This window comes from Saccharomyces kudriavzevii (genome assembly GCF_947243775.1).
Source record: "Saccharomyces kudriavzevii IFO 1802 strain IFO1802 genome assembly, chromosome: 7".
In the NCBI taxonomy this organism is placed as follows: Eukaryota; Fungi; Ascomycota; class Saccharomycetes; order Saccharomycetales; family Saccharomycetaceae; genus Saccharomyces; species Saccharomyces kudriavzevii.
In genome coordinates, this window is record NC_079278.1 from 935,077 (window position 1) to 950,445 (window position 15,369).

The following is a 15,369-nucleotide window of genomic DNA, read 5'->3' on the forward strand; positions in this document are numbered from 1 at the left end:
CGAAACCACTATCTCTGGAAAGGTCGTTACTTCCAGAATATCTTATTATGTATACTTATTTGGCTTGTAGGCTTTTTCATATTCTCAATTTCGGGCGTTCTCACTTGCTTGGGTGATGAAAATAAATACAGATGAGATAAAGATCATGAAATGATGACTTATTGATTCTTAACGGCAAAGGAGCAAAAGCAAGGCTAGCACCGGTAGAATTCGTTACCGGCAGACATGGAGCGAAGAAAGAGGACCCTCACCGAACCATTTGAACCGAATACCAATCCATTTGCTGATAATACTGCTGTAGTAACAGAAGATGGTGAGAACCATGCTGAAAGAGATGGAACTCAATTACAATCAAAACCAAATGCTTTGGTGCCACCGGCACTAAATATTGTGCCACCGGATACCACTGAATATACTACTCATGAACAAAAAGACAACAACTTAGGTGACAACGGCAAAGATACTTCGCTAATCTCTAACATATTTCGAACTCGTATCGGAAGGAGCAGTCATGAGGACTTGAGCAGACCCAAACTCTCACTTCAAACAGCATCATTTGGTGCTGTCGAATCATCCAAACGTAATCCTTCGCCTTCGGTAGGATCTTCCAAGTTTGGTTCACAATATATTGATTTAAGTGATGAAAGGCTGCGCAGGCGTAGCCTCAGTAATTATAGTCGAACGTCTAGCAGGCGAGTTTCTAATTCACCAAGTTCAACAGAGAGGCCACCGCGGTCGGCAAAGGTTCTGTCACTAATTGCTGCTGATGATATGGATGATTTTGAAGATTTGCAGAAAGGGTTCAAGAGCGTGATAGACGAGGAGGGTTTGACATGGCTTCCTCAAATAAAGTCAAATAAAAGCCATACTGGATCAGTTATTGGAGGAAGCGGAGGAGAAGAGGACGAAGACCAACCAATGCCCGATGTCCATACACCCAATGTGGGAGTAAGTACAGCCGCAGGATCAATTCATCTTACACCAGAACCAGGACAAAGTAATTTATCCGAAGACCTCGAGGGATCTTTAAATAACTCAAGAAAGAGATCCAGCCCCAAGTTTTTTACTCATTTTTCACCCCAAAAAGAAGGTAAAGATCAGACCGAAGTTATCGAATACACTGAAGACATTCCAGATTTTGAAACCCTTCAGAAGAAATTAGAATCAAAACCTTTTATTCTCTATGGATATTCTCTTGGGGTTTTCTCACCCAAGAATCTCATAAGAATAAAAATTGCTCGTTGTCTGCTTCATAGGCGCTATTCTTTGCTGTACGACACCTTATTAACATTTTATACCATCCTCTTGGCGATAAGAACATACAACCCTCCCAATGTTGTTTTTTTGTATCGTTTCTCTAACTGGACTGATTATTTCATTTTTATATTATCTGCTTGTTTTACAGCCAATGATATTGCCAAGATAATTGCTTTTGGGTTTTGGGATGATTCTGAAATGTTCAAGGCGTATGGGCATGAGTATAAATCCATCTTACAGAGATCCGGTATAATGAAACTTCATATGTATTTGAGAAAAAAGTATGGCCGCAAGTTGATAGATTTTATTATTCCATTCAAGATGTTACCGACCGAAGAAGAAGCAAAGTATCAGCAAAAATCACTAAGTATCTCTCTGACAAAACCATATGGTGGAACGGAAAACCGTAGGCCATTTGGTACTCCAAGAGCATTTGCACGATCATCGTGGAACAGAATAGATCTCGTATCTTCGATCAGCTTTTGGCTGGGTATGTTTTTATCTATAAGGAACTATGATTCAAAGGCAGGCATAAGAATATTCAAACCTTTAGCTATATTAAGAATTCTTCGACTTGTTAATATAGATACTGGTATGCCTTCAATTTTAAGAGGACTAAAGTACGGTATTCCGCAATTGATTAATGTTAGTTCCATGCTAGTATACTTTTGGATTTTCTTTGGAATTTTAGGAGTGCAACTATATCAGGGTTCTTTTCGGCGGCAGTGTGTATGGTTCAATCCTGATGACTCCACTGATACTTATCAATACGACATGCAGTTCTGTGGCGGTTATATTGATGCAGTAACAAAACAAAAACAAAATTATATCTATGAGGACGGATCCGAAGGTTCTGTTTCGAAAGGGTTTCTTTGCCCACAGTATTCTAAATGTATCTCCAATGCCAATCCATATAATGGTAGAATCAGCTTCGATAACATCGTCAATTCGATGGAACTGGTTTTTGTTATCATGAGTGCAAATACCTTTACTGATTTAATGTATTACACGATGGATTCAGATGAAACAGCTGCTTGTTTGTTCTTTATTGTCTGCATTTTTGTTTTAACTATCTGGCTGCTGAATTTACTTATTGCAGTTCTGGTATCATCTTTTGAAATAGCAAACGAAGAGTACAAAAAGAAGAGAATTCTCTATGGTTCGAGGAAAACAGGTTATGTAGCTCGTTTAGTAACAGGTTATTGGAAATATTTCAAACTGAAAGCAAGTCAAACTGAGTTCCCAAATTGGTCTAAACAAGGACTAAAAATCTACTCCCGTGTAGAGCTGATCTTTGTAATACTTATTATCATAGATATAGGTATGCGTGCCTCCGTTAATGAATCAACTTCCACCGACTATAACAATATCCTTTTAAAAACTGATAGAGGAATTTCAATTGTACTTTTCCTTGAATCACTAGCAAGGTTAATACTATATCTTCCTAACATGTGGAAGTTTTTGACTAAACCGAATTACGTTTACGATTTTGTCATATCGATAGTAACTCTGATTATTAGCTGCCTGGAAGTTGAAGGAGTTTTGGGACATGCCTACGCCTGGCTATCCATATTTCACATATCCAGATTTTATAGAGTGATCATCTCCTTCAACTTAACAAAAAAACTGTGGAAACAGATATTGAGCAACGGTGTCATGATTTGGAATCTATCGTCATTTTACTTTTTCTTCACCTTTTTGGTTGCTATAGTCATGGCTGTGTACTTTGAAGGCATAATACCCTCAGACGAAATGACAGATGAGCCGTTTGGAATGTATTCATTACCAAATTCATTCCTGTCTTTGTTTATAGTAGGTTCGACTGAAAATTGGACAGACATACTGTATGCGCTTCAAAAACACTCTCCCAATATTTCTTCAGCTTTTTTTTGCTCAGTATTCTTCATTATATGGTTTCTCCTCTCCAATTCAGTGATATTAAACATTTTCATCGCATTAATATCGGAAAGTATGGAAGTGAAAGAAGAGGAGAAGAGACCACAACAAATTAAACATTATCTTAAGTTTGTATATCCCCAAAAGATCCAAGAATATACACACGCCAGCTTGATAGCAAGAATCAGGAAGAAATTCTTTGGAAGTAGTAAAAACGAAGACACAAGGGACTTTAAACAGTTCCTCATGAGAGGAACTGCTATTATGAATATAGCACAAAATATGGAGGGATTAGCCGATGAGTTCAAAGAATCTCCATCAGAAAATGAAATTAAAAAGGGTTTATCAAAGCTCACAATAGGGCTTCCATCACTGAAAAGGTTGAGAATGTTCGCTAATAATCCATTTTATAAAAAGAGTGACGTTGTATTTACGAAATCCCACGACCTCAATGGAAGAACCTATATTTTGGAGCTGAACGAATATGAGGATGAAAAACTAGATTACTTGAAAAGGTATCCTTTATTCAATTATTCATATTATTTCTTTTCTCCTCAGCATAGATTTCGGAAGTTTTGTCAACGTCTAGTACCTCCCAGTACTGGCAAAAGAACTGATGGCACACGATTTTTCGAAGATAGTACAGATCTTTACGATAAGAGAAACTATTTTCATCACATTGAAAGGGATGTTTTTGTTTTCATTTTTGCGCTTGCCACCATTTTGCTGATCGTTTGTTCCTGCTACGTCACGCCGTTATATCGTATGCATCACCAGATGGGAACCTGGAATTGGTCTTCTGCTTTAGATTGTGCTTTCATCGGCGCCTTTTCCATAGAGTTTATTGTAAAAACTGTTGCAGATGGGTTTTTGTATTCTCCAAATGCATACTTGAGAAACCCATGGAACTTCATTGATTTTTGTGTCCTTGTTTCAATGTGGATTAATTTGACTGCCTACCTGAAGAACAATGGGAATCTGTCCAGAATTTTTAAAGGGTTGACGGCTCTGAGAGCACTTAGATGCCTGACAATTAGTAATACGGCACGCCAAACATTTAACCTTGTTATGTTTGACGGTTTAAATAAAATCTTTGAAGCAGGGTTGATCTCACTGAGCTTACTGTTTCCGTTCACAGTTTGGGGTTTAAGTATCTTCAAAGGCCGCTTAGGTACTTGCAATGATGGAAATTTGGGCCGTACAGAATGTTACAACGAATATTCAAATTCTGTATTCCAATGGGAAATCATGTCTCCAAGGGTTTACCAGCAGCCACATCTTCATTTAGATTCTTTCGCAAGCGCGTTCAGTTCATTGTACCAAATTATTTCTTTGGAAGGATGGGTAGACTTGTTGGAAAACATGATGAACAGCTCAGGAATTGGTACGCCAGCTACAGTGATGGGTTCAGCGGGGAATGCTTTATTTCTAGTTTTGTTTAATTTCCTGAGTATGGTTTTCATTTTAAATCTGTTTGTTTCATTCATTGTTAATAACCAAGCAAGGACAACGGGAAGCGCATACTATACTATTGAAGAAAAAGCATGGTTGGAATCTCAAAAACTTTTATCTCAAGCCAAACCAAAAGCGATTCCCAATTTGATAGACTCATCCAGATTTAGGCAATTCCTTTATCAACTTGCTGTCGAAAAAAAGAACTTTTATTATGCGTCGTTTTTACAAATAGTACTTTACATGCACATAGTTATGCTGCTGAGTCGTAGCTACGACCCTAGAAATATAATAGGCTATCAAGGCGTTTATTTTATGTTTTCCACGAGCGTCTTCCTGATTCAGGAATCATTTCACATGTGCGGCGAAGGACCAAGGTTGTATTTCAGGCAAAAATGGAATAGTATACGACTAAGCATCATCATTATAGCATTCACCATGAACACCATAGCATTCCAGGTTCCAGCTTCTCACTATTGGTTTCACAATGTCAAAGGATTTTTCCTGCTGGTCATTTTTTTATTCGTTATTCCTCAAAATGACATATTGACTGAGCTATTAGAGACTGCAATGGCAAGTTTACCCCCTATTCTATCACTAACCTACACTTGGGGAGTTCTATTCTTGGTTTATGCTATAGCTTTGAACCAGATTTTTGGTCTAACAAGATTAGGAAGCAATACGACGGATAACATAAACTTTAGGACAGTCATCAAATCCATGATTGTTTTGTTTAGATGTAGTTTTGGCGAAGGCTGGAACTATATCATGGATGACTTGACCGTATCCGAACCTTATTGTTCGGCTAATGATAGTTCAACATATACGGATTGTGGATCAGAGACATATGCATATTTATTGCTAATGTCATGGAATATAATTTCAATGTATATCTTTGTGAACATGTTTGTTTCACTTATTATTGGTAATTTCAGCTATGTTTACCGTAGTGGCGGGTCTAGCTCAGGTATCAATAGATCAGAAATCAAAAAATTCATAGAAGCGTGGTCAAAATTTGATACAGATGGAACCGGTGAACTTGAGTTGTCCTACCTCCCAAGGATAATGCATTCTTTTGACGGCCCCCTTTCATTCAAGACTTGGGAAGGTCGATTGACTATAAAAAATCTAGTCAAGAACTATATGGAGATAAACCCAGATGATCCGTATGATGTCAATATAGACCTGATCGGATTGAATAAAGAATTGAACACAATCAATAGAGCAAAGATCATACAAAGAAAATTGCAATACAGAAGATTTGTCCAAAGCATACATTACACCAATGCGTACAGTGGGTGTATCAGGTTTTCGGATTTATTGCTACAAATACCTCTCTACACCGCTTACTCTGCGAGGGAGTGTTTAGGTATTGACCAATATGTGCATCACTTGTATATTTTGGGTAAAGTAGACAAATTTCTGGAAAATCAAAGAAACTTTGATATTCTAGAAATGGTGGTGACAAGGTGGAAATTCCATTGTAGGATGAAACATACTATTGAGCCTGATGTGGATGCCAAAGATCATCAAAATAATACTTCAAACATTGATTTAAGTAAAGAATCTGCTACAGAAAATATAGAGAGAGAACCCGTCGCAACACCTAGAATGGACTACGGTGTTAACAGTTTTATGTGGTCCCCAAGAATTAATCAGGGTTCAACGGTTGGACTGCCAGAAAGACAAGAAGACAAAAGTGTTGATTAACATGAACAAGACAATCAAACGACATATATATTATATAAGAGCATGCTTGGGATACTTTATAGACCGAGCAAAGACAATAAAACTTATTCAATTAGCATTCTTAAGAAAAAGCGGATTGGAAGAAATAATCACAGAGGAGAAGTTCGCTATTGCCGTAGAGAGAATATTAGAATATAACAAAAACATGCGCAAGCCCGGAATCGAACCGGGGGCCCAACGATGGCAACGTTGGATTTTACCACTAAACCACTTGCGCTTTTTCTTGATATCCTAGTCAAATTAGTAAATCTACTGGCCGTGCAACATTCTAACCAGTTATCCATTTGCATCTCAACTTCCTTTAAGGTTTGATTGGTAGTTTCACTGAGTGACAATTCCCAAGTGAAATTTATCAGTACATCCGAAATAGATCATCTTAAGCATCCAACTAAAACATTCACCAGAGGGATTAACCATGAAATAGATAGGAAAGCTAACACAAGCAAAGCGTTAGATGCTTAAATATACAATAGCAAACGCATAAGTACCTATACACTTACTTAGAGGCGAAATTTTGCGCTTTGATCCTGATATAGGAAGAACAGGGTAAGTAGAATTCCGTGAATTGAATTAACTACTAATTTTAGCAAATTATCTCCTGACGTTAACAGAATTATCAGAGTGCGCCCGAATAACTACAGTTTCGACTTTGTCATAATCGTTTATTAAAGGACCATTCACAGCTTCATAATTAAATACATTGCTCCTGTAACAAGAATCAGCCATTGTCCGTTCATTATCAGAATATCATTTTAAGGCGATCATCCATGTTACTAGACTTTAATTAAGATATATATTGAGTTCTGTACACTTAATAGTGGGGTGTCGGTCTGGCACTGCGTGCTGTCCTGTTGGCCTTTCACAAGAGTGGGATACCAGAAGTTGTCTCCGAATTTTAAAAGGTCTAAACTTACTTTAGAGGACTTTTCGGAAGTGTATTATTTTAAATATTCACGATATCTTTCATTAGTGCGAATTTTCTACACTTGAAGCTTTGTCTTGACAAGAAGCGGCTTGATGCTAACCAAAATATACCTTATTTACAATAGAAAAGCGCCTGATTCCTCGTCTGTACACGTCAAAAGTAATAGTGGAGGAGCAAGTTGGGACTTCTATACACACTATACAATATTCCAGCAATCCTAAATTGACTTCCGTTACGTGATTTCCACATGTTTATGTACTACCATAGCTAATGCCATGCCGTTACCCGAAGGAATTAACTATTACAAACAATGTTTCCTTTATAAAAGAAAAAGAATTTGCAGATTTCCCTGACTTTCCTTGTTCTTTCAACATCACCACCATAAAGATTTATCGCTAACGATAAAGGCAAGAAAAATCATTAGCTGCGGGACATTCGGTTGAAATTTTGTCGTGTATCTTGAAATCTCAACTTTTTATTTCCATAGCTTAGTTGTCTGAAGAAAATCAATCGTCGTTAAGTTTCTCTTTGTTCTTTATACAATTCTCCCTCTTCTAAATTACTACGTCCGGTAATAGACATACATCCTAAAATTTCAAGAGAGAAAGAAGTAAATATATTAAATTAGGACTAAAAAGTTAGTACTTTACCCATTTCGTTAGAACTATTTACCAGGTTCAAGAAAATAAGAAAAGAAAAAAGTTAATTATGGAAGGAATTTTAAATTTTTCCAGTGATTTAGACATCAATTTGTTAGATCAGGTGGTAACAACTTTCTATCAAGGATCCGGTGTCCAGCAAAAACAAGCTCAGGAGATCTTGACGAAATTTCAAGATAATCCTGATGCTTGGCAAAAGGCTGATCAAATTCTCCAATTCTCAACCAATCCGCAATCGAAGTTTATTGCCCTATCCATCCTTGATAAACTAATTACTAGAAAATGGAAACTGTTGCCGAATGATCATAGAATTGGAATTAGGAACTTCCTTGTCGGTATGATTATTTCCATGTGCCAAGACGATGAAGTTTTCAAAACACAAAAAAACCTGATCAATAAATCAGATCTAACCTTAGTTCAAATCTTAAAACAAGAATGGCCTCAAAATTGGCCCGAATTTATTCCTGAACTAATTGGAAGCTCGAGCTCCTCTGTCAATGTTTGCGAAAACAACATGATTGTCTTGAAGTTGTTATCCGAAGAAGTCTTTGATTTTTCTGCGGAACAAATGACTCAAGCTAAAGCTTTACATTTAAAAAACTCAATGTCCAAAGAGTTCGAACAGATTTTCAAATTATGTTTCCAAGTCTTAGAACAAGGTTCTTCAACCTCTTTAATAGTGGCTACTTTGGAATCCTTACTGAGATATTTGCATTGGATTCCCTACCGTTATATTTACGAAACAAATATTTTGGAACTATTAAGTACCAAATTCATGACATCCCCTGATACAAGAGCAATCACATTGAAATGTTTGACGGAAGTTTCAAATCTAAAGATTCCACAGGATAATGATTTGATAAAGAAACAAACTGTACTTTTCTTTCAAAACACTCTACAACAAATCGCCACAAATGTCATGCCTGTTACGGCTGATCTGAAGGCAACTTATGCGACTGCTAATGGTAATGATCAATCTTTCCTTCAGGATTTGGCAATGTTTTTAACTACCTACTTGGCTCGTAATAGAGTGTTATTGGAGAGTGATGAATCCCTAAGAGAGTTATTATTGAACGCACATCAATACTTGATTCAATTATCCAAAATTGAAGAAAGGGAGTTATTTAAGACGACTCTGGATTATTGGCATAATTTGGTAGCGGATCTATTTTATGAAGTTCAGCGTTTGCCCGCTACTGAAATGAGTCCATTGATACAATTATCAGTCGGCTCACAAGCCATATCGACTGGATCTGGCGCTCTAAACCCAGAATATATGAAGAGATTTCCCTTGAAAAAACACATCTACGAAGAAATTTGCTCGCAATTGAGATTAGTCATTATTGAAAATATGGTAAGACCGGAGGAAGTTCTTGTTGTTGAAAATGATGAAGGGGAAATTGTTAGAGAATTTGTCAAGGAGTCGGATACTATCCAACTATACAAGTCGGAAAGAGAAGTTCTTGTATATTTGACCCACTTAAATGTTATTGATACTGAAGAAATCATGATCAGTAAATTGGCAAGACAAATTGATGGGTCAGAATGGTCATGGCACAATATTAACACATTATCTTGGGCTATTGGTTCTATATCCGGTACGATGAGCGAAGATACCGAAAAAAGATTCGTGGTCACTGTTATCAAAGATTTGCTAGATTTAACGGTAAAGAAAAGGGGAAAAGATAACAAAGCCGTTGTTGCATCGGATATTATGTACGTAGTGGGCCAATATCCTAGATTTTTGAAGGCTCATTGGAATTTTTTAAGAACAGTCATATTGAAACTTTTTGAGTTCATGCATGAAACTCATGAAGGTGTTCAGGATATGGCATGTGACACATTCATCAAGATTGTTCAAAAATGTAAGTACCATTTCGTTATTCAACAACCTCGTGAATCTGAACCATTCATTCAAACGATAATCAGAGACATTCAAAAGACAACTGCTGACCTGCAGCCGCAACAGGTTCATACTTTTTACAAAGCTTGTGGTATCATCATTTCCGAAGAGAGGAGTGTAGCGGAAAGAAATAGGTTATTAAGTGATTTAATGCAACTGCCAAATATGGCTTGGGATACTATAGTGGAACAATCTACGGCAAACCCATCATTGCTACTAGATTCTGAAACCGTCAAAATCATCGCAAATATTATAAAAACGAATGTCGCTGTCTGCACTTCAATGGGCGCCGATTTCTACCCACAATTAGGTCACATTTATTACAACATGCTTCAATTATACAGAGCTGTTTCCTCAATGATTTCTGCTCAAGTGGCCACAGATGGTTTGATTGCCACAAAGACTCCAAAGGTCCGTGGTTTAAGAACCATTAAGAAAGAAATCCTGAAGCTCGTTGAAACTTATATATCTAAAGCCAGAAATTTGGATGATGTTGTTAAAGTGTTAGTGGAACCCTTATTGAATGCTGTTTTGGAAGATTATATGAATAATGTTCCAGATGCAAGAGATGCTGAAGTGCTTAACTGTATGACCACCGTGGTAGAAAAGGTGGGCCATATGATCCCACAAGGTGTCATTTTAATTTTACAAAGTGTGTTTGAATGTACCTTGGATATGATTAACAAGGATTTCACAGAATATCCAGAGCATCGAGTAGAGTTTTACAAATTATTAAAGGTCATTAATGAAAAATCCTTCGCTGCATTTTTGGAATTACCTCCTGCTGCGTTCAAATTATTTGTTGATGCTATTTGCTGGGCGTTCAAACACAACAATAGGGATGTTGAAGTTAGTGGTTTACAGATTGCATTGGATCTAGTGAAAAACATAGAAAGAATGGGCAACGTCCCATTTGCTAATGAATTCTACAAAAATTATTTCTTTGTTTTCGTCAGCGAAACATTTTTTGTCTTAACCGATTCCGATCACAAGTCCGGGTTTTCTAAGCAAGCTCTTTTATTAATGAAGTTAATCTCGTTTGTTTATGATAATAAGATCCCGGTACCATTATATCAAGAAACTGAGGTGCCACAAGGAACTTCAAATCAAGTTTATCTGAACCAATATTTGGCTAACATGCTAAGTAACGCATTCCCTCACTTGACATCTCAACAAATTGCAAGTTTCTTATCCGCATTAACAAAACAATATAAAGACCTAGTAGTCTTCAAGGGTACCTTGAGAGACTTTTTGGTACAAATCAAAGAAGTCGGAGGTGACCCAACTGATTATTTGTTTGCCGAAGATAAAGAAAATGCTCTAATGGAACAAAATAAAATAGAAAGAGAAAAAGCTGCTAAGATTGGTGGATTACTAAAACCTTCCGAACTTGATGACTAGCGGCGCATACTATATTCTCAAAATTCCTGATATCTTCTTCTTTTTAACTTGTTTTCTAAATAATTGATAACCATGAGCTTTTTCATTTCGTAATATATATATATATATATATATATATATATGTATATTGGTTTCTTTCAGGTTCCGATAATCTAATATAGTAACAAATACTATTTAGCCCAGTTTTTGGCAAAAATAAGAAATACTTTTGAAAGGTCTTGACAAGAGTGGTTACCAAATATTCTTACTTGCATATGTACACGATTACTATGAATTATTTATAAGTTTCCACGTTCAAGTCTTTTTGATTGCATCCTGAATTTTAACGAATGTATTTTTAGATCCCGCAACAGAACCCCTGACCCAAATGACACTATTTTCATCATCAACTTTCAGAATTTTGACATTTTGAATAGTCACATTGTCGTTACCCATATGGCCAGGCATTTTCCTGCCAGGTAGCACTCTACCTGGATCTTGGTTTTGACCATAAGAACCACCATGTCTGTGCATAATAGATGTACCATGAGATGCTCTCAAACCCTTAAATCCGTATCTTTTCATCACACCGGTAAATCCCTTACCTTTACTAACTGACCTGATATCAACGTACTGTCCTTCTTTGAAAAAAGATGGCTTCAATAAGGTGCCAGGTGATAATAATCCCTTTTCGTTTTCTACTCTAAATTCTGCTACATATTCTTTCGGATTGACGACTTTGGAAGAAAAATGACCTAGCATTTGCCTACTTACTTTGGATAGATGCTTCGAACCATACCCAACTTGACATGCAAAATACCCGTTGGCTTCTGGAGTTCTATGCATTATAACTTCAACGTTGTTAACTTCTAATATGGTGGCGGCGGTCCTCTCACCTGTAGACTTATCAAAATATGGCATCATCCCCTTTTTGCGAGTTATCAAACCGCATCTTTTCGGCAACCATTTCCTTGCATTTGCCACTTCAGGTGAGCGATTGATCGGTGGAGCCTCGGTTTTTATACTGTTAGCTATGCTGGGAGCCACCAGAAAAGGTCTAGTAGAAGAGTATCTGATAGAACGCTTCGATATATTGAGTATCGACCCTTGCAGGAATTTCGACATGACTGTATTTGTACCTCCTTACCTTCTATAAATTTCTTTCGTTTTCCTAGTCGCTAACAGTTTATATACTCTTCAATAGTTCCGTTTATCTTTCTAATACCCATTGAGGCTGATGCATTACCCGACATTGAATATTTCGCGACAGCGGTAAATGAAGACGACGTTAATACTAAAATGCAAAAAAAAGAATCTGGAAAGAATCGATAGTTTTGGTTGTTCATTTATTATTACAATATCGTTATAAATTCGAAATTTTATTTATATATGCTCATTCATGTTATGGTATTATTTCGTAATTATGGGATGAACCCAGTTGCTTCCTTAGGTCGTCTGCAGAGGCATTAAAGGGTAAGATCTCGCCCATACTAGGCGGCTGCAAAATATCAGAGTCATCCAATAACCCACTAACGCGAACGTTGATTACTTTCGGTATCATTGGTGACGGCTGAGATAAAAAAGATGACGTGATAGTAGCAAGTGAGCTGCCGGGAAGGTGTTGGGCTCTCATTAAATGGCTCAAAGATCCTGCTGGTTTATAACGGGCTCTCACGGAAAGGTCTGCTGGGTTAGTCATAACGATACTTTGCCTAAGTTGGTGCGGAAGAGGCATGCAAGCTTGTTCCGTTAAATATGCTGCTGACGGTATTTCCGTGCATGTACCATAAAACATTTCTGGATGGTCCATCGGATTCAATGCCGTCCCATTGAGGCTAAGAGTTGGTATGTATTTCACCGCATTTGAAGGCTTAGGCCTGCCTTTAAATGAAGTCAGTGAACGCGAGGAGGTTGAATACGCGAGTTGAGTTGGCGTTGGCAAATCTCTCATACTCTCAAAAGTTTGAGGATGTTCTAATAGTGATGGGCTATAATTATAGTAGTAGCAGTTGTTATTACCTTGGGTTTTGCCATTTGGATGATACACGGGGTATTGCTGTGCGTGTTTAGGAATTGGTCGAACCGGAATCTCCAGTGGGGGGACCCGTATAGGCACTTTAGAGGAATCAAGTTGACCTTTTCCGACCACATCAGAATATATTGATGAGGCAACTCTCGTTGAAGTAGCATTGAATAATGGCATTGTAAGGGATAAAGTGGGTTTGGAAAGATTTTTGTCTTTAAATGGTATTTCAGAATAACCGGAGGATGCAATTTGTTTGGCATTTTGCGGTGTTGATAATTGCAAATACTCTGTCGCGTCCTCATACCTGTCACTAGGTGTAGAACTGGAATCACTTTCTTTGGCATCTACGCCTTCAAATTGAGTTTGTTCAGCTAATGTAGTATCGTTCAAGTTGTCTTGGGAGTTCATCTTCATACTATTTATTTCCGAAACGACAATTGGTTTGGAGTCACGCTGCAGCGAAGAAGCCGATGATTGTATTGTGCTGTTACTTTTCTCGAAGTAAATGTTATAAATGCTTCTTATTCTTTCCATACTTTCTTCTTCTTCCTTCGACAACTGTGGTTCCAGCTCATCAGACTTTGTCTGATGTAACTGAAGCTGGCTATTATTGTAATTGATTCTTGGTTTTCTCTTAATATCGAAACTTGAACGCCTCTGATCGCAATCATCCTCGGTGTCTAAGCATATCAGTGACACTGTCGGTAATGTCTCTGAATTTTCAATTGACTTGGCGAAAACCCTGTTCGAAGGGTTGGCACGCTTGGAGAAAAACGATATTTTACTGTTATTTTGTGAAGCTAGTGAAGCAATATTATAAGTGGCGGGAGCTCTCTCATGAATTTTTCTCACATAATCTTTGAAAGATTGTGAATTATCCGCCGACGGCTTCAGAAAATCTTCGTAAGAGTCATAAATGAATCTTTTTTCTGTGGCACTGGTCTCTGACTTTGCAGAATTCATGGATGAATCCATCTTTGGTAAATAGTATAAGTCACCCTCAGAATTCGGGTCTAAGTTTTTCATCAGGGAGTGCTTTCTGCTTCTTATATATACTACTATTAAAACGATGGATAGTATTGTAAGAATAGCACCAATGGGGACCGCCACTGCCACAGCAACAGTGACATTAGAAGACGAGCTCTTAGTCACTTTGCAATTCGAGCCTGTGCAGTCGGTTTTCCTCTGAAGAGAAGTCGGCGATATGCGAGACTTCTCTGGTATAACCTCTTTTTTGTGCCAAGAGCTATTTGCTGTATGATGGTAATAACTGGACATGGACGCCTTGTAGCATCTAAAGAAGGTGAACCACTAATTCTCGCTTAAGATTATTGTGAAATGTATCCCGATCTAATGGTATGAGTCACTTTACTTTGCAATTGCAACCTTAGCTGGAGGCAATAAAAGATGAAGTAAGAGGCAGAGGGTACACTCTTTTATGTAAACGCTTCTTTACGTGACCACTCATTATTGAGCATCGGACGCTTCCAATTGTTAACTTTAAGTTGTATCAAACGCGAAACTTTAAAAGCGCATTCTTGTTCTTTTTCGCGACTCACTTCTTTATCGCCTTCTTTCGGTCTAGTTCAGTCCATCTTTTCTATTTAACATAACACTAATTAATGTAGTCGACGGTGAGCGCTACTTGGAGGGAGGTAATATACACGCTGAAACAAGAGAAACTGAGTGCACTTACTATGTATTTGCTTCATGGACTCATAAATCAAATCATAGAAAAAATAAAAGAATAAAAAATAGAAATGTCCTCTGTTCGTCGAGAAAAGAGGACAACAGAAGTTCCAAAAAATGCGACAAGTTCACAGTAACGGACAGCTTTGCCTGTTTTAATGGAGACAACACCCGGATGGTTCTGGTAAAAGGCAAGAACCATGTTCGTTATAAGTTCTGTAGGCAACAAAAGTCCCACAGTTCTTGATGCTGATCTCCTTCCGTCGTTGAGTCTGTGAAGCTGCTTGGGATCTTGAAATATGAATTGGAAAAATGTAAACAGCTTGGAAATGGAAGTGGTAAGAAACATTGAACAGAAAGCCTTTTTCACTGCGCCTTTTATAGCGACCTCTCCGTTTTTACAAAAATTTTCAACTTTTTTTCCAGGTATCGT

At 37.5% G+C, this 15,369-nt stretch overlaps 4 protein-coding genes and 1 non-coding gene across 5 annotated transcripts; 2 read left to right on the top strand and 3 right to left on the bottom strand.

Moving 5' to 3' along the window:
* Positions 1 to 225: 225 nt before the first annotated feature.
* CCH1 (calcium channel protein CCH1) lies at positions 226 to 6,315 on the top strand (the record flags this gene model as incomplete). The annotated part of the gene is made up of 1 exon (XM_056228242.1): positions 226 to 6,315. The coding sequence occupies one exon, from the start codon at positions 226 to 228 to the stop codon at positions 6,313 to 6,315; it is 6,090 nt and encodes a 2,029-aa protein (XP_056087983.1).
* A 185-nt stretch (positions 6,316 to 6,500) lies between these two features.
* On the bottom strand, positions 6,501 to 6,571 carry Skdi_7.trna36G. Its single transcript has one exon. It is a non-coding gene; the product is annotated as a tRNA-Gly (tRNA).
* Positions 6,572 to 7,987: 1,416 nt separating this feature from the next.
* On the top strand, positions 7,988 to 11,242 carry CRM1 (exportin CRM1; the record flags this gene model as incomplete). Its single annotated transcript, XM_056228243.1, has 1 exon — positions 7,988 to 11,242. One exon carries the CDS (start codon positions 7,988 to 7,990, stop codon positions 11,240 to 11,242), a length of 3,255 nt encoding a protein of 1,084 aa, XP_056087984.1.
* Positions 11,243 to 11,536: 294 nt separating this feature from the next.
* Positions 11,537 to 12,346, bottom strand: MRPL9 (mitochondrial 54S ribosomal protein uL3m; the record flags this gene model as incomplete). The annotated part of the gene is made up of 1 exon (XM_056228244.1): positions 11,537 to 12,346. The coding sequence occupies one exon, from the start codon at positions 12,344 to 12,346 to the stop codon at positions 11,537 to 11,539; it is 810 nt and encodes a 269-aa protein (XP_056087985.1).
* A 277-nt stretch (positions 12,347 to 12,623) lies between these two features.
* On the bottom strand, positions 12,624 to 14,525 carry TOS2 (Tos2p; the record flags this gene model as incomplete). The annotated part of the gene is made up of 1 exon (XM_056228245.1): positions 12,624 to 14,525. The coding sequence occupies one exon, from the start codon at positions 14,523 to 14,525 to the stop codon at positions 12,624 to 12,626; it is 1,902 nt and encodes a 633-aa protein (XP_056087986.1).
* Positions 14,526 to 15,369: the final 844 nt, after the last annotated feature.